Below are 19,335 nucleotides of genomic sequence, written 5' to 3'. Positions count from 1 at the left end.
TGAAAAAACACGAGGAATGAAAAGTTAAGTACCAAAAAATTTGGATCAGGCATGACAACCAACAGAAAACAAAGGAAGGCTGAATCGGCATAAAATGTCACACTTTCCACTCCTTTGTAATTCACATGACATCTTGCCTTTAACAGATTTTAGAAATTATAAAACAGCTGAAAAAAATACATAGAAAATTTCCCTGTCAACCTATAAGTACTACATGCACTATTTCAGGCAACCCAGTGTGCTGTTGCATAATTTCCACAACCATGAAATACTACCTATTGGGTAGAACCTGGCATTAGGAACTTGTAGGCCTGGGATGATGTGTTCCATCTATGGGAATCACTGGGAATTTTGCTACCAGCATCAGTGGAGCCAGGTGTTTACCCCCAGGCATCGTTCCAGTGCTGACATTGATTTACTGTATTAGAGGTTTTAAGATTTGTAAATAATAGAGCAACTGATTGTTTCCAACATTTTTATAACATTTGGAACAGAAAAAGAGATCTTGGAAAGTTCATTTTGTGAGCAAAATAGGCAGACCAGACAGGTGCAGTATAAGGACACACTATTTCACATACGCACTCAGGTACAATACAGTTGGCAGCAACAGTTTGCATTTGGTAAAGGTTTGTTTTGGCTACTGATGTTTTGTGATATTGTTCAGTTGTGTCTCCAGGCATATCCAAAACTCATATTTGAAGCCTGAGTCAGAGACAGGTCAGAGGATTTGGCTGAACAGCACCAGTTAATTGCTTGCCCTGAAGAGATTTTCTGTTGATCATCATAACAATCACAAGAAGTGCGGGTCATTGCCCTCAAAATGAGGTTGCCAGTGGACTATGTAAAGTCTATGAATAAAAGGAAGGAAACAGGGATCATTTTTTCTGGATCAGAGTGCTGCCTCTGCTCCTGCAAAATATTGGCATATCCTCTGAACAGCCCAGCTGAGCTCAGTAGAAATAGTTCTGAAATATTTTGCCTCCACATATTAATTGTAAAGCTCTGATCCCATTAATTTAAGTTGTGAAAGGAAATAATTTCTCAAAAGAGACCACATTTATGATTATGCTGGTATAAACATGAAAAATATGTGCCAGCCCAATACAACACATGAAGTCTCCCTACTGTAGATTTCTCCTTGGTAGGGTGACTTAGAACATCTGAACCCTGCTCCTTGACCTGAATTGTTTAAAGCTAGCTCAGGTATTTCAGTAGTCTGCCCATCTGAAGGGCAGCTGATCAGTCAGAAGCAAAGAAAATGTGTGGAGACTGGATACAAGTGAAGTCAGTATAAGATTAAGGATGTGGTATTTATGTATATTAAGACTGTTTTATACCAGTCCACATGAAGGTATGTCATGATGAAACTGAATTTTGATTACTTAAGAAAAAAGAAATCATTACCTGATGGAGAAGTACAGTGGTTTTAAGTGCATTATCTTTGTAAGAATCAAGCTACGCATTTCTTGGCACTTGTTGTTGCAGAAGTTTGGATGTTCAGTCAGAGAAAGATCCGACAGCTTTGTCACTCCACTGAACTCTGTAGGAAGTGTTGGAAGAGGCTGTCAGCCAGCCAGGAGCTGAGAGATCTAGAGGCCTATTTTATTTCAGCAAACAAGGTCTATCAGACATAAAGGGAAGATGAGCACATAAAAAAACTATTTACAATTGTTTACAATATTTACATCCTAGGTATAAGATCAGCCTGCATTAGTCCAAGCCAAAACTGCCAGCTGAAATAAAACAGTTCTGCTTGACCTTTCTTATGTGTTCCTCCTCTGTATTTGGACTTACAAACACCAAGGAAGTTAACCAATTCAGGGAACTGATTTCAATTAAATTCCAAATTTTTTCCTGCTGTATATTTTTTTAAGTACAGGTCAGTTGCCAACTCTGGTTAAACAGCATCTTTACAAGGAATGAGCAGTTCTGGATTAGGGGAGAGATCAGGAGGAATTCTTTTGGTAGCAACATGGAATGAAACTGTTGTTAATATGACATCCATTGGATTGTCCATGCAATAAAGAGAAGATTCTGTAAATAATTATTTCAGCTGAGCAACAGCACAAAAATTACCAAATTAGCACTTCAAAGTAGAACTCTAGTAGATGTAATCTAACATAGCTTCATTTTCTGTGCTGAAACTCTTCAATTATTGTTCAAGAATACAAGGTACAACTAAATGGTGTAAAAGCAGACATGACAATGTTCTGCTAAAAGGATTGGACATGATAATATTAATGCTGTTTTCCAGCCTAAACAGTTCTATGATTCTGAGTCTATGATTCAGCAGCAATGCGTAGGAAAATGGAAACTTATAGGATAGGAGTAGCAAAGAAACTTACCAGCATTTTACTGCTAAATCATCTGACCAAAAAAAAAAAAATCAGTTGAGATCAAAGGCATGGACTCTTGTCTTTGCTGACTTTTATTTTTGCTATCTCCTTTATCAAACCAGAATTTCACCCAGGGTATGTGTATTTTACAGTGAACTGTTTTGGGAATACCCAATGTATATATTCATGACACATGCTACATTACATCACAAAAAGTGGCATTGTGCAGAGATCCTGTGTTGTGAAATTGGAACAGTCATAGCATCATCCTGCTGTGCCTGGGCTAATTAGTCTCTGAGGGTACCTCATGTGGTAATGTATCTTCCAGCTCTGGACCCAGCTCACTCATCTGTACCTTGGGGATCTTTGCAGTGTGCAATGTAGGGGATGTATTTCCTGCCCGGGATACAGGTCTGTTGTGCGCAGATCTCCAGATACTCATGCTTACATCATCACTGTTGAAATGTGTTTATAGTGGATGCTCTCAAAGCTGTTTGGGTTTAAATTCTTCAAATCCGTGCTGTGGAATTGAGTTGAGGCAACTTAAGATGCACAGAATACATTACTTATACTGTATCTTGTTATGAATGAAATCAGTCTAATCATGATTAATTTTCACCCTCAGCAGCCTTACAGAGGTAATCTTGGGTATTTTGGTGAAGATGAGTTTTAAAATTGGTTTGTGTAACATATAAGCTGTGCTGTACATAATTTATGGTTACTTATTTAGACAATTTACTACTGGTGAGCCATAATAGTTAATAGAAATTTGCACTTTATAACTTTAGGGTTATATTTTGAATCTTTGTTTATGCTCAGATATATTTTGAATTAGTTCCTTGCTGTACAAGGTGTAGCATGTCAATAAAAAACTATGCTGTGCTTTTTGTACATATTCTCCTGTCATATAAATAACCATAATTAAGAAACAGCCTCACCAAAACCAGAAGGATGAAATTATAGGCAGGGAATTAGAAGAAAATTGGTTTCTAGAATGGATGAATGTGTCCAGTCATTAAGGGGAAGGAAAAAAAAAAAACAAAAGAAGAAGAAAAAAGGGGTTTTTTGTCATTTATGTAGCAAATAGTTGTAAAAATAAGCAACATCTGGAGTGGCAGAAAATATTCTGAAACCAAGGGTTTCTTTTTTCTGGACTTGGTCACATCTAATAAATATCTCTTGTCAATTTACCTGTGCTGTTCTTCATTAAAATAAGATAAACAGTACTTGATAAACAAACAGGTAGTGAAAAACACAATAAACATGCTGGTGGTTGTCTTCATAAATTAAAATAAAAACTGGTATTATTTTCCTGTTGTATATTGTTTCAGTATTTGAACAAGATTAATCATGTATGCAGTACTCATATAATGTTTGAACTAGTGCAGCAGAAACAAGCAGTAACTCTCAAAGTAAAAATAATACACCAATACAATCTGTGGGCATGGGCAGAAGAGGAATTCCATTCAGTCCTCTTTTAACTGTCTCTGATGGCTTTTGTATTATAAAATACTCCTTTAGTTATTTAAGTTTTTTATTATGTGAGTTAAGTACAGCAAATGATTGACATGTTTGAATGTTTTTGTAATTTACCCTGGTGATATTCCTTAGCAAACCGAGTCTTCAGCCTTAAATGAATCAGCTTTGAAAGGAAATGGTTAATTTCATCTAGTGAGCATCAAGAATTTGATATTAAAAAAAGCAGAGAGCCAGAATCCTTTTACCTAAAATGATATGTCAGATACTTGTCAGATTAATTCAGCACTGGGTGTGTTTGATCTGATCTTTGATCTTTACTTTCTTTTTTTGACCCTAATTGTTTGCTCTGACCTACTCCCTCTGCTGGAGTCTTGGATAAACTGAATGGCAAAATTGTTTCCTGAAAAGATTAATCATGCACATACTGTTTGCTTTACAAATGTTCTGCACTCCAGATATAAGTAAGACTTTGATGGTTGTTTATATGGCAGAATTGCCTATGTTCAGGAATAATGCATGGTGTTTAAAATCACTCTGTTGCAGAGATTCTGCAGTAATAAGCCAAATTTTGCTGTCTGTGACATCAGAGGAACTCAGTGACAAGTGTTGAGAGTGCAAAAGTCTGGCCAAAGCATTTTGTCACTTCGTGTTGAATCCAGATGTGACCTATCAGCCTGGCTTGCCAGGATCCAGTGTTATATGGATCCAATGCACAACAGCACAGAAGAGATGTAGACAGAGCCCTCCTGACCTTACTGGATCACCTTTGAGGTTTCCCTGAGTTCAAGGTGCTTGATCCTTACCATATATATCTATTTACAATTGCAATGGCTGGGACAAGCACCACTGGTGTGACTAGGAAAGGTGTCAGAGGGACAAAGGGAGTACTGTCCATATACTGGCATAAAACTGTGAGGTGTGCAGGCACACAGGTTCACTGCAGGGTCTGTTCTCACGTGACCACACATCATCATTTGCTTTTTGCAGGGCATGTTTTAATACGAAGGAGTTGGGTCTCTGGAAAGAGTGAGCTTCAATGTCAAGTAAAAGAAATTTCCTGCAACAAATGTGTAACAAGTGATCCTCTTTTAGCCTTACACTCCTTCCACGTAAACCTGTAGCATGGGATCTGTTGCTGTTAATTTGCTATTGCAAGTAATATTCCATAGGATAATGAATTTTTAAATACTTAATAATAGCATTTGTCATTATCTATAAGCAGAAGGACAGAAATATTCATGCTGTTGTCAATTGTTATTTACCTTGCATACCTTGATTGTGAGATTTCTTACTCTGTGTAATGTCTATCTACAATGGCTCTCTCTACTGCTTCTTCCTGTTAGTCTACTACTTCTTCTTCCAGAAGATTTTTCCAAATACAAAGATGTACTCTTCAAATGTGAATCATTTAGTGGAGATTCATATCTTATTCAGTTTGCTATAGGATCCTTCAAAGAATCACTGGTGAAATTTGAATCTAGTTATGAGATGAAGTGCTATGGTTTAATTGTCAGAAAACACTTAAAATGCTTATTTATGCATGCTCATACTCTGCCCTGTGCTGCTCTGCATGGGTGTATTAAACATGCAAATACATGACTAGAAATTTTCCTGTTGACTTTGAAAGATAATGTAATCTAGGAACATTAAAATGAAAATATGGTGTTTTATTCTTGGTGTATTGACAGCTTATGCATTTTACTTTGGTAAATTGGTGTAAATGCCATGATTGGACAGTGTGATCTAATGAAAAGGGTGTTGGACACCTCATCATCAATGCTGTATAGTATAAACATTTGTTAGACTGTGAACGTGTCACTCAGCCGTTAGGTGTCTTAGTTTCCTATCTGCAAAATGATGGTAGTTATTATTCTATTTATCTATTGATACCCTCAAATGAAAACATCTATAGCAATTTATTTGTAAGAAACAGGAACTTCTGTTACTACGGTGTTGGCAAATAGGTTTATCTCGTTAATGTAGCTGTAGCATATGGAGATATTTTCCATAAGGAATGAAGCATTTGCATTAGTAGATGGCATGCAGTTAGTAGCCAACATATTCTTCCATCGTACAGTGGAGCTAATAGTAGCTATATTTTGCCAGTACTAGAAACAAGAGTGCTGTGTTAAAAGGATGGGCAGAGCAAGGGAAGAGCAGGAGTAGGATTCACCTGTTTTCATTATTTTATGTTACTACATGTAAGCTAGCATCAAATTTTGCTGCACATGAATTAGGGAAATTGTCTTAGTTTAGATATTGTTCTCAGTTGGTAACAACTGAGGGACTACATTCAGTCTATTGACAATATTTTATGAGAGTGCTTTATCTTTCAAAGACTTCCATAAAAAGAATTGTTCATACATCTTGGATAAGGTAAGCTTAGAAGAATCAAAATTAATAATCCTAATAATAAATCTTGATAATTTTAAAAAAATCAAGCAGGTTGAAACTGTTTGAAAAATAGGCTACACAATTAATTGTCTTTAATGTTGGATTATTGTATTATACCTGGAATGGTTATACAAGTTTGTACCATTCAGTATAATAGACATTTAGCCTAGTAGAAGTTTTGCTTGTATCCCTAGGCATACTTTTGTTCTCCTTTAAAAGACATAAATATAATGCGAAAAACTGATCTTCCAAGATGAATAGTCACTGAAACATCTATTGTAATAACAGTTAATGAAAGGTTAGTAATGTGGCCTGCAGACTCGTCTATTATTTGTTAAGAACTAGTTCACTTAACTTGTTTTACTGGCTTTCTGGAATTCATGGTGAACTACTCACTTTTAACATGGTAACTGTATGTTTTTTCACTGTGTTTATGCACAGCCAGTAAAACTGGGGGAAACAAAGGCCTGCTATATTTGCCTTCTTGGATGCTGTTTTGCAAATGCTCAGAATTTGCCCATCTACTCACCCAGAAAAAAACAGATAGGTGCAGGGTGCAGTTTTCAATATTTTCTGGTCTTCAAAGATTTAATCAGAGCTAGGATTCCTTTAACAAGTCACCAGACACACTGCATGGTGATTGATTGGCACAGAGTATAATTAAGATATCATTATAGTGAGCCGTGTTGCCAATGCAGTCACTAAGGCAAAGCTTCTTATCTTTTGAAGAGATAAAGGTTTCATTTGCTGGTATGTTGCTTTTATAGTCAGCAGCTGGAAACAGACTGCAGGAATGCTGATGGGAGAAGGGACAATGCGTTCATCTCACTGTTCAAAATAACATACAACCTTTTCAGTTCTAAATGGCAGCTCACAGTGGTTTTCACTGAGGCAAATGTGGGACTATGGCTGTCTATTCAGAGCATTTGTAAACTTACACTCTTACGATATTGCTTCTACTGTCATCAGAGGGGTTTGTATGTGCTGTGATGCTGGGAGATGGGAGTAGTTCTGTTACACTGAGTTATTTAAAGGTTTTCAGTATTCAAATAATTCTAAGTTTTTCATCACTGTAGTTTGTAAGAGTCTACCAAGTTTTGTTACAAAATCAGAACCATTCCACTGAGGATAGTTAAAGTTCCAGTACCTTGATTTTAATATTTTTAAGCATTACATTGCAAATGCTGATGTGGGAGCCAGCTTTCATCCCCTTCTCTTTCCTAGAGAGAGCGAACTGCTAATTTTTACGGGCCAGCACTGAAAGGAGAAATCAGAAAACACATTTGAAGGAAAGAAACTATCATACATGCAGGATGTAAGACATAACCGCAGCAGTTACTGGTTTTCACAGTAATGATATGTAACCCTAGGGTTTACCACCTAGCCATTTCTGGCTGTTAGCTGTGCTTGATCTGCTAATGGCTGTAAATCTCATCTTAGCTGTGCCTTCTTGGCAGAATGGTCCAAAATGCTAGCAAACCAAAATGCTGAGAACCAACTTTATTTGTCTCTAGAGCACTGAGAGGGATTTCTTTTCAGAAGCCCAAATTTTGCAGTATTGCTCACAAAAGACCCGGTAACTGATTGCATGACATTGACTCTCTTTGTTTGTCTCACCTCTCTGAACTTCCCCCCTGAAGTAACTTTGGGCCATGGCTCTTCTCTCCCTTAGTTAGTCCAGTGAACAAAAAATTGATTAAATGCATCCATGGTAATTTTGATACAAAAGAATATTCTGAACCTAAAAACTGTGAGCACAGATGAACTACTGCTTTGCAGTGTAAGGGATGTGTGTTTTTTAGGGAGAAATAATGTCACTCATTTAGCCAACTGGTATAGCTGGAAGAGGTAGAGAGTTTTGATTTCTGTGCCTGAAAGTTTCTCAGTTTTTCCAACTGTATCAAGCCTCATCAAATATTGCCTCTCACTACCATAGTCTGCTTTATATTCTTAAACCCTTACAGCTACAAGAATAGCACATTGCCAACGGAGACTGTAATGTCCTGTGTATTAGTTGCTGGTATGTTAAAAGCTAATTTAAAAAGAGATTATTGAGCAAGCTTGGGGAATAATTTCTGTTTTCTCCACCATCCCTGAAAGTATTTAAAAGATGCATAGATGTGGCACTTAGGGACATGGTTTAGTGATGAACACATGGCAGTGCTGAGTTAACGATTGGACTGGATGATCTGAAGGGTCTTTTCCAACCCAAACAATTCCATGATTCCATGAAATATGCATAGGTAATGTTTAGTAGTTCAGTTGCACAAAAACACCTTTGTATGTTACATTCCAAGAAGAGAATCATATGGAAGAAAAAGTAACCAATCTAACAGAAGGAAATTATTTGACTGGTAGGTTTAAAAAGAGTTAGAAATTGCTGCCGTGTACACTGGGAAAAAGGAGAAGTTCTCCTCCATCATATGATATGGTACACATGTGGTACTTTACCACATGAGTGAAGTCCAAAAAGGAGACTAGGACATAGCAGTTCTCTGTTGGCAAATCCACCTCTGGAGTCCAAAGATGTTATTAAGGAAAATGCACTTATTGTTGATTTTCTCCTTGGGCATCAAAGCACATAATGAAAGCCACCTTCTCTTGTTCTAATCCTCTTAAGATATTAGGGTCTGGTCAGTAGACTGCTACTGACTGGTTCAGCATGGGGTCCTGTGGGTGATACAGGCAGACAAGTGCTGCCTACTAGTAATAGAATTAATATGCTCCGAAAGCAGATTGCAGGTTTGTCTCATCAGCCAGAGCACTGGTTAATGCTGGGTTTGTGTATCTGAAGATGAATCATTCGCATCTTCCACCAGGGCTTTTTAAGTCTAAAATGTGATTTGGCATGTTTTCAAAAAACCATTAAGACATGTTGAAAATATCATAATCAAAATGATCTTGTTAAAATATTGGTTTATCTTAATATTCAGTAGTATATTATTCACTACCTGGATGAGTTTTTCATTTGCCAGATAAATCCATGTTTTTGTTCCTTTGCCAGAATAAATCCTTTGAGCCTTTATCAAAGTGAAAGGGCAATAACCTGCTAAACAGTATGAAAGAATTAGGTGATAAAGTGTTAGAGTAAAAAATGAATTTAATAAATACACATTTCTCAAATTATACTTTGATTTTGAAGTGAATGCAGAAACTCAACAATGATTTGATAATTGTTGCAAAGTATTAACACATTTCCTTTATTTCAAAATCTCTATGTGAACTGTGTTTTTAAATTATACATTTTAAAATTCACCAAAAAGATCAAACATCTAAATTAACTATGCTGACTAAAAGCATATATTCTGTAATGTGAAACAGACTGTGGATAATAAGAACTAGATGGAGTAGGAATAGGATGCCTACCCACCAAAGTACAGATAACTTATTTACCTTGTAAGCTCTCAACAGCTGGAAGAAATAAAATTATCTAAATAGTACCCAAAGTATCTGGAAACTATAAGCACTGTTACAAATGCATATGTATGTTTAAATAGTGAGGAGTTTTAAATTACTGTATAATGCTTGCATAAAATATGCAGGTCACTCCTAATTTTATTATAATAATCTTCAGAAATTTTGATAAAGTTGTGTAAGTTGTGTCTTCCACACAGAATTTTGTTATGCAATTTGTTTACAGTCTTGGTGCTCAATGAAAAGCAATTATAATGATACTGTAGGGCATGGGGAAGACAGTGGAAAACAATGAAAAGGCAAGTTAAGAATAAAAGAGTATTATATTAAATTTAGTCTAAAACATAGCTTGAATGAGCTGTGACAGAGCTGATACTGCTGGTAGTTTCCTGTACCAGGAACTACCATGGAACCCCACCAGGAAGTGTGTTACAGAGCAGGATCACATTACACCCTTGTTTTATGGTTCATTTCACTTATTTAATGCAATTTGAGTACCTGTAACAAAAGAGCACTCAAAAAGAGAATGTTTATTATTTGAAAATATGTCATTTCTATAAGTCAAGTTGGGTTTTGGGGACACCTGATGTGCCTGTGTGAGTCAAGGCAGATCAGTATGACCATTCAACAGGCTGTATGGCAAAAGCAAAGTGGTTCCATATTCATGAAATTTTAAGGATGATGCAGATACTTTGGATCTGTTTGCTTTTTCCTGTCTACTTTAGTAAACCAAGTGTACTACAGTGCAACAACAACAACAACAAAAGTCATAGTAATTTTCCTTTATTACTCCAAGTAAATTTTAATACAGGACGGTGGTTTATTAAAATTATGTCGACTAAAAGTGTTGCTTAGTGTTCCAGCTGATTTATAGAGCGTGATAAAACATTCCAAAATCTCTGGAAATGAGGAACGTGCTACAGCCTGTATTGGTTTGACAAAGCTGTGTTCATACGAAGAAGGAATGTTTAATGTACTAAGTAGATAATGATTCATCAATTCTGGCAGAGGAACTAATTTTTATTAATGTAGTACTTAAAAATGTGTGGAATGAACAGCTGGATGCCACAGTTGTGGCATGCCGTATTAAGTCTCTGTCTGTTTTCCCCTACAGTGATCTCAGTATGAACAACATTACTAAGCTGCCCTCAAACCCTGTGCACAATCTCCGCTTCCTGGAAGAGCTGTAAGTATCATTGTATCCTTGATGGGCATAGTCAGCCCTGGACACATTCCTGTGTTTGTCTCTCATACTTACTGTGGGAACCAGATAAAACGGTGCAGGAAAGCTGTCAGCCTGACACTTTTGGCACATGCGGAAACACTTAGTTGAAAAAAAAAACATTTGCTTGTGATTCTGGAAATGAACTTTTTTATAAAAGAGTTACCATGAGGCTACAGCTTCTCTAAGCAGAGACGGAGCCAAACAAATTAAAATTTTTAAACAAGGACTGTTTAAAAGAGCTGGATTGCTTTTTGGAAATAGTTAAGCAGCAGGATATTAAGTTTGAATACTGGCTCATGTTTATTAAAATCCCAAGTAAAGCTGTAATCAAAACCAAAACCTGCTGCCTTGTTCTGCCAGTGTCAAGGACAATTGAGTCCACATTTCATAGTATGGAGGCTTCTTGTCATAATTACTTTTAATTACTGTTTCCTTACTCTTAAACTTAGCATCCCTGAAGGCTGACTGTAGAGTGCAGAAAAGCTTAGTTACGCTATCTACTGCATTCACCATGGGGAAAAAGTGCGTTGCAAGAACTAGCTAATCAAGCACAACATCAAAAGAGGAATGTTGGCTTGAAGTGATGGTGACTAACCAAAAGTGAAAAGTATTGTGCATTCATGAGACCTGGATTTGGCAGTGACTCTACTTATAATGGCCCAGGCTTAAAAGAAAATTTAGGTTTCTGAGGAGTGATGGAGACTCTATAAGTGATGCACCATAGAGCTTGTGGAAAAAAGCTGGCGCCTGTATTTGCATGAGTACCTCTAAGTATTGATTAAAAACCTTTTATGAAATGTGGCTTTTAAGTTTTTAGAACTGAAAACCTGCTCTTTTTTTAGCATGTTTAGCTGCTAACATGCCATAAAATCCACATATAAGATGTGCAAAGTCATGGTGCTACCCTTCTTGCAAAGATATGGTCTGTTTTAAGCTATGAAATGTATACAGTCCTCTGCAATTTAGGTGGGTATTGCACTGACAACTTTCAGTGTCCTTGCTAATGCTCAGTTGAATTTTGCTACCTGGTTGTTCTAGGCAGCATCTACAAAAAAAACAAAGCAAAACAAAACGAAAAAAAAACCCCAAATCACCAACCAACCAAACCAAACCAAAAAATGAAGCCATTTTGTGTGCTAATTTTGGACAATATCCTGTTTGCATGCAGGTTTTCCTTTTCTGTCTTATTTTTTAAACTCTCAACACTTGTATTTGGAAAGCTTTATTTCATTTAATTCTTTCTCTCTTCCTTTACTTACTCCTTTTCTTTGGTTCTCAATATCTGTCTTGACATTAGTGCAACTTCCAAATAATGTAACAAACAGGAACATAACAGAGAGTTAGGAACAGAACATAACAAAGTCACACACCAAGTGTTAACGATGTTACATGCGTATGGAGTGAATGATGCCTCAAAGCCCCTGCTTGTGAAGTTCTTCATTATGTTCATGCTTGCTTGTCCAATCTCCTGTCAATTGTGATAACCCTACTAAAATCTGCCAACCCAATTGCTGTCCGGCCAGGAGAGATGAAAGAATTTAAACAAAAGTTTAGGCTTTTCCTGGAAGGAAATTCTAATACAGCCAGGTTATCTTCACTCTTTCATTTTATCATTAGATCACAGAATCACAGAATCAGTGGGGTTGGAAAAGACCTTTGAGATCATCAAGTCCAACCTATGACCTGACACCACCTTATCCACCTGACACCACCACACAGAGTGCCACATCCAGTATTTTTTTAAACACCTCCAGAGACTCCACCTCCCTGGGCAGCTAAATGACCCAAATTGTAAGACTTAAGTCACTGCCTGAGAAGCTGTTCTGTGGTGTGTCATCTTCCTGATCAAGACCTTTGAAAGTGCTCTTGCCTTCTCTGTGTGCTGGGCCTATCTTTTTCTCTGGAAATATTAAACCTTTATTTTTAGAATCCTCTGTTCCAAATTAAGTAATTACAGTCTTTCATTGCTGGTATTTATTTTTTTACTGTATTTTGTTCTACATATACATAGCCAACTCTTCCTTTTGTTTCACACAATCCAATCACTTCTATTTCTCATTAATTTCATGCTCTTCCATGAAATCCTTCTAGTTTTTATTCACTTTTAAAATAAGCTTAAAAAACTGAAGCCTTGGAAGATGTGAGCCAACTGATGTAACTTCTTATTGTGCTAAGAGATTCTTTCGTGTTCAGAGGCACGCAGTGCAGTTCAGCCTAGTATTACATAGAAAAAGGTATAGACAATGGAAAGGGAATTTTTTATTGTATTCAGTTTTGGAGTCGAGGAGAGCAGCCATTGTAGTTCTCATGCTCCCCTATATTAATTTTTTGAGCAGTGATTATACATGTGAAAATTATTTTTCCCATCCAGGCATTGCCACATGATTTTTTTTCTAGTTTAGCTGAGAAATCTGTGTTTTGTTTGCGTGGCTCATTTAAAAGGTAGTCCTGCAAAACATAACTTAGCCCATAATTCAGACATTGTTAAAATAAGATGTTTATGAGATCTTTACTAAATTAATGTTTCATAAAATTAAAATCCATCTTAGAAATGTCTGTGTGATCTTTGAAGTACACAACAGCAGGAGCTTGAAATGCAGCTTTTATGATTTTTCTAGTGTTGAAAAATGTTGTACTTTAAGTCTTACTTAAAGATCCCTTTATTAGAAATCTGGTTCAAACATCTGATAAAAGCTCGTGAACCACTGAATTTTAGCTTAGATGTTACATCCTCAATGCCTGGTTTGGCAATCCTATGAAGTGATTACCCTGAAAGAACTGAGGTTTTGTTAAAACAGTTAAACAAATTGTTTTGACTCCAAAGCACTGGTGTATAAGACAGGTCTGTTTAGCTGGTTCTGACTTTCCAGGCTGAATCTGATCCACTTGTACAGCCAAAGGTAGACACCTCTACATACAACAGTCTTGCAAACCTGATGATCATGACTGGTACTTATTCATAACCAGACTATGAGCACTGAGTTAAATATATTGTAAGTGGTTTTGAGGTGCATATTCTTCTGAAAATTTTGGAAAACGTTGAGGTACTTGGGACTTTCTAACTCTCAAAAAAAAAATTCTGAGCAAAACCTTTTCTTTGTGAAAACTATGGGCCTTTCAGATTTAATTTTCTCTTAAAGCATATATGACAGAACTCCCACCAAGAAAGAAGTATGCTTCAGCTGCTTGATTATCAGCAAGTTGTTCTGCATGAACTTGTACAACTCTATTAAGTCAAATTCTTCATTACAAATTCAAAATAACTGCAGATATTTATCAGTCTTACCGAATCCAAGACTCACTCTCATGTGGATTATTTCTAGACATATGTCATTATACAGGATGTGTAGAATGCCTATTCTAATAGAGCAGCCAATTAGAGTAATGCATGGAAAGAAGGTTTTTTAAAAAATCTAAAGGGTAGGACTCTTAGCAGTTTTAGAGGTAACTACATCTGAGTGCAGACCTAACATTTTGTGATTAGTTACACTTCAAAGCAGTGCCTGAAACTATTCTATTTTATAAATTAATGTCTCAATGAAATGTGAGGAAGAAAGCCAATAATAATTTAAAACTATTTGAAACAGACCTACCTACAAAATCTCCTCAACTAGATATATATCCACATATACATATATATGCATACATATAAGCACAGACACCCACAAATGCACATATATAAGACTTTCATTTTAATTTTAAACACAGGAACATTCCACAGATAAACGGAGCTTCAAGTGATATTTAGTAAATTGCTATTTTTCAGCAACTTAAATTGGATGTTTTAGTAAAACAGCAACAAAAGTCTGAGCAGGACAGTCCGAAATAATCTCTTTTCTACAAAATCAAGCAATGAAGTCACCCCAAATTATTTGCAATCTACATGCAAGCACAAGAATGTTTTCTGACGTGGTTATTTTTAAATGATCTTAAATAAATATATCTACAAAGTTTTTAAGATTGATCTTGGCATTATTATAGTGGTCTCTCAGGCAGAAGTGCCTTTTCACTGCATTACTGCACTCCAAAAGTACAATTCACTGCATTACAGAAATGCAAAATTTCAGATATAATTCATAAGAGATGTATTATGGGAATCTTACCATTATTTGTATTGAAATCCCTTTCCACTCCAGAAGTGGTCAAGAAGCTACTGCATATGTGAAAATGAAGTCCTAAATTACCAGGCATGATCCATTATGAGCTGTTGGGTTGTTTTGTTGTTGTTTTTTTTTTTTTATTTATCCCTGTGCTTGGTCTTTCTCTCTGCAAAGAGGTTTTCAAAGGGTTAATGGGAATTAGGTGTTCTTTTCCCCACTGACTCTGCATTGTGGGACTGAGATCTCTGGTCATGTACATTTTTGAAAACTGAGAGCATTTGCTTTTGGGGTTCTGTAGAGTCTTTTTTTTTTTTGTACTGATGTAGGCATATTGTGACTAGCATTGAAAACAGATTCTGTACTTTTAACTATTGCATAAGCTGGTAGAAAACATGAAAGTCTTGCAGCCACAGTCCAAAACCTTTTTGAGAAAGTGAGGGATTTGTGTAATTTACTTCTACAATCTTGGAACATTATCATTAAATACTAAAATATTTCCTAAAGGTTAATCTGCATGAATTTAAAAATCTCTAAGGCAAGAGTAAAAATACTGGCAACTGACATGCAGAACTAAAAAAATAACAGAGTATTATCTAGTGGTCTCAAACTGTCCACACATTCAATGTCACTTCAGTACCAGTTTTACAGTTCTTACACAGCAGAGTTTAGCAGATCTGGTCCTGGTGAAAATTGGTTTGTGTCACCTCCATCAGCTAAAGTGTCAAGAAATGTCACTTCTGAATGACTTGTGATCCCTTAGATAATTTCAGAGCGGTGCACAATCTAACACCTAAGTTGTGAATTCAGCTTCTTTGTATAAATTGCAAATTTACTTTCTTCACTTCATGTGTGCATCCATGTGGATCAGACTGTGTCACTGTGTTCAATATGTGGTGTTTGTCAGTGGCAAGTATCTGTCACCAGCCCAGCAAATGGCCCATGGCACACTGTAAATTCTGTTGCTGCAAGACAGATTTTGTTGATAGCTGAGGACTGTGGTTTCCCAACTTTGCTTTAATATAGGACTGCACTCAAAATCCTGACAGAGGGAAGGACACCGGTTATCTTGAAATATGTTGGTAAAAGCACTAAGAAGATGTTTACCTAGTTGATCTGTTGGAAACAATGACAACAGTTTTCTCGCCTAGTTTTTGCATGCACAGTTTAGGTTTACTAGAAAAGAACAAACCCAAGCACAGAAGATTCCTACTGTATGCTAACAACTTGTAACCTTTACATCCACAGAACTAGGGCCCTGGTTCTGAGCTCTAGGGTTCTGGAGCTCACACTGCCTTTGATGCCATCCCTTTAATGGCACCAAAGCAAGTAACAACAAAGAACTCGCCCATGTGGATGTGTCAACTTGACATCCCCCAAACTGCCCTTTTTGCCATCTTATCAAGAATAACAAGATGAGGAACAGGAAAAAAAAAAAAAAAGGGGGAGAGAGAAAAAAAACAGAGCAAATATCTTACTAAAATCAGAGCTACTTGCATTGCTTGTTGAATAGCTTGTGCTGACAGATAATTATTCTGGAAATGTTAATGGAAGTTGCACAGAGCAACCTTGACATTGAAACTGGTGTGCATCTGTGGGGTAAAGGGGAAGAAGGGGAGATGGCGGGGTAGGAAAAAGATAAAAGAAAACTGAAAACATTCAGATATGCTTGCAAGCAGAAGCAATAAATGTTCTAGGTTAATATCCAGGAGACCTTGTCATTGCTGCTGCGTTAACTCTTATTGAGCGTCTGTTGAAGTTTGGTTTTGGCTTGTAGCTTACAAATGCTTTCTGGTACTTGTAATTTATTATCCAGCAATATTCATTAGGAACTAGTTTAGAACATCAAAAAGAGTCATTGGAAGTGCTTTTTGTGTTTTGCGATCAATACTGATAATGACATTACACTTAATTAATGTAGGGTGAAGCCTGCTACATATCTGTAGCTCCTGAGGCAGGATTTTAATTTAAGTCTTACACATTCTGTGTGTACTGCAGTAGCAAGTATGCCAAAATAATTTCCTTTTTTTGTCAGTGGAAGTTCAGCCTGTTTGTAGACTGCTTAATTTCAGTGTAGTGAGAAATTTTGGTACCTACGTGGGTCAAATTTTTTCACTTGCTTAGGATGATGGCTAAGGAATTCAGACCACGTCACATTTATGTCTAATAGGTTCTCAAGCACAGCAGAACCAAATTCTTCCCTCTTAAGTTTTTTTTTCTGGATTTCCAAAGAGGACGAGCTGTAATTCCTCTGTTAATTCATTGCTATTGCCTCATTGAACTACTCAGAAAACAGCAGCAATCTCAAAACCTGAATCTACACAATTTGTGTTCTTTGCCTATCACACTGAAATGACTGAACAGCTAACACGCTTTTTATTTTTTTCAGTTTGATCATACTGTGTGGTGTTGCAGTACACTTCAGCCAGTTCCTGCTGTTAATGATTATTATTTCCTCCCTTTTCTGATGATAGTGACACCACTGGGATAGAACCAAAACCAACATCAGAAGTGTAAATGACACTTGGGAGACCCAGCCTAGGAAATATTAAGTATATGATCCACCATTTACTGCTCCATGTTGCTGTAACATTTAAATACTGAAAAAGAAATTTTAACAATTTCAAGATCATTCTGAGAGTTGTGATTTGGTGACAACATTCTTCAAAATGGAAGTAGTGCCTCTTAATGATTATATCCATGGGATCCACTGCTGGGAATCAGTGTGGGGTGTCCTGGCCAGTGCTGGAGTCCTCCTGAGAGTTGTCCTTGCTGCAATTGGAAGGCAGGTACTTGGATATCTGTTCAGCTGAAGGACTCACTTGTCAGCACTGGCTAGGGACAGCTTCACAAAGGAAGAGATCAGTTGTCTTTAGCAGTGATTGGATCACAACCATGCCAGATGCAGAAAGAATCTGTGCCTTTTATAAGTGGAGAAAGAAACAGTATGTTTTGAACCGTATTCTTAACTGACAAAAATCTATGATCTGTTTCATCAAAGCCCGTTCAAGATCAAATACACACTGATTTCATTCCAACTGCTTTAGGTCTGTTGGAATTATTCCAGCTTACACCCTATGAGAATTTGGCACAAGCATTTTAAAAGGCAATTAGGCCCTAAAGCAAGAGCAGACTGTGTTATATTTGAATTTCCAACTAAACTGTAAGTAGCAATAAATATAACATACAGCACAATTATGACTTGCATACTCTCCTCCACTTATTTAAAGAAAGGAGAATATCTTTACAGTTTCTTCTTTGATCTCTCTGAGCATCAGAATTTTAATAGATCATTTAACTCACATTTCTTTTTATATTACTGTAATTTTATAGTTTTAATTAACATGACAGATTGAAATATAAAAATATAATTAAAATACAGACTAACATTTAAATTCCCGGGCTAGCAAAGTAATTCTTAAAAAACATTTTGAAATATGTGCTGATATCCTCTGTGAATTATTAACACTGTAATTAATCAGCCATTGATTCATACATTTCTATTCCATTGGCCTGAGAAGAATCATTAATACATATAAAACTAAACGGTTATCTCAAAATTTTAGTTGACTTTGGTTAAGTGCTATATGAATATCCATATTGTCAAAGCTTTTTTGATGTAAGTAGCAGGTACGTTTCATATTACCTATTTATCAATGTATATGTAAGCTGAAAAAAGTTAGAAATAAAAATATATAAATTATACGTTGGCTGTATATGTATATAAGTGGAGTAAATATCTGTGTAGTTGTGTGCTTGTGTACCTTTAACAAAGTTCAACAGGAAACAAAATTTAGGCAAGATGCAAGATTGGTAAATTCTTCCTTGAACAAAGGCAATTTTTTAATACCAGAGTAAGTTGTTCTAGTAAAAGATTTGGAAATTTATGTTTTCTTGTTGCACTTCCATGTTGTTCCTCCCCAAATAGCCATTTGCTCCATTAGAAATTGGGGTAGTAGGTTTAGGATTGATAGTAGTGTTGTAAGTGCAGCTCCTCAGAGAGAAGTAAATTACTGGCAAATATGATACTGTGGCAGGATGCAAGTGAGAGCTCCATTTCTACTTGTGTCAGCACAGATTTTTCCCCAGACTTCAATGAGACTGATATTTCACTATGGATCTTTATCAGGTATTCAGAACAATTATGGTAGTTGGAGGAGGCAGATCAGGCTTTTAAGAAAGAAGTTTCAAATTACAAAAGAGAGTTTCTTATCTGTACACAAGGTATAAAAGACACAGTCCGGAATTACATTAATTTTAATGGAATTTTCTACATACTAGTGTTTTAGCACCAAATTCAGGAAAGTGCCACACACAGCAGAACAGTCCCATCTCTTGGGGTTTTTCACTGTCTCAGACCTTCTGAACTTTCAGTTTATATTCACCAAAA

General features: G+C 36.4%; 1 protein-coding gene across 2 annotated transcripts in view; it reads left to right on the top strand.

The window, feature by feature from the left end:
* Positions 1–19,335, top strand: part of LGR5 (leucine rich repeat containing G protein-coupled receptor 5) — a 91,836-nt gene that overhangs the window by 26,947 nt on the left and 45,554 nt on the right. For both annotated transcript variants that reach the window (XM_063396464.1, XM_063396463.1), the window contains exon 2: positions 10,738–10,809. In XM_063396464.1, the coding sequence (XP_063252534.1) occupies positions 10,738–10,809 (72 nt within the window). The remainder of the gene's footprint in view (positions 1–10,737; positions 10,810–19,335) is intronic.

This window comes from Prinia subflava, chromosome 4 (genome assembly GCF_021018805.1).
Source record: "Prinia subflava isolate CZ2003 ecotype Zambia chromosome 4, Cam_Psub_1.2, whole genome shotgun sequence".
NCBI lineage: Eukaryota > Metazoa > Chordata > Aves > Passeriformes > Cisticolidae > Prinia > Prinia subflava.
This window is presented reverse-complemented; position numbering and strand designations above follow the sequence as displayed.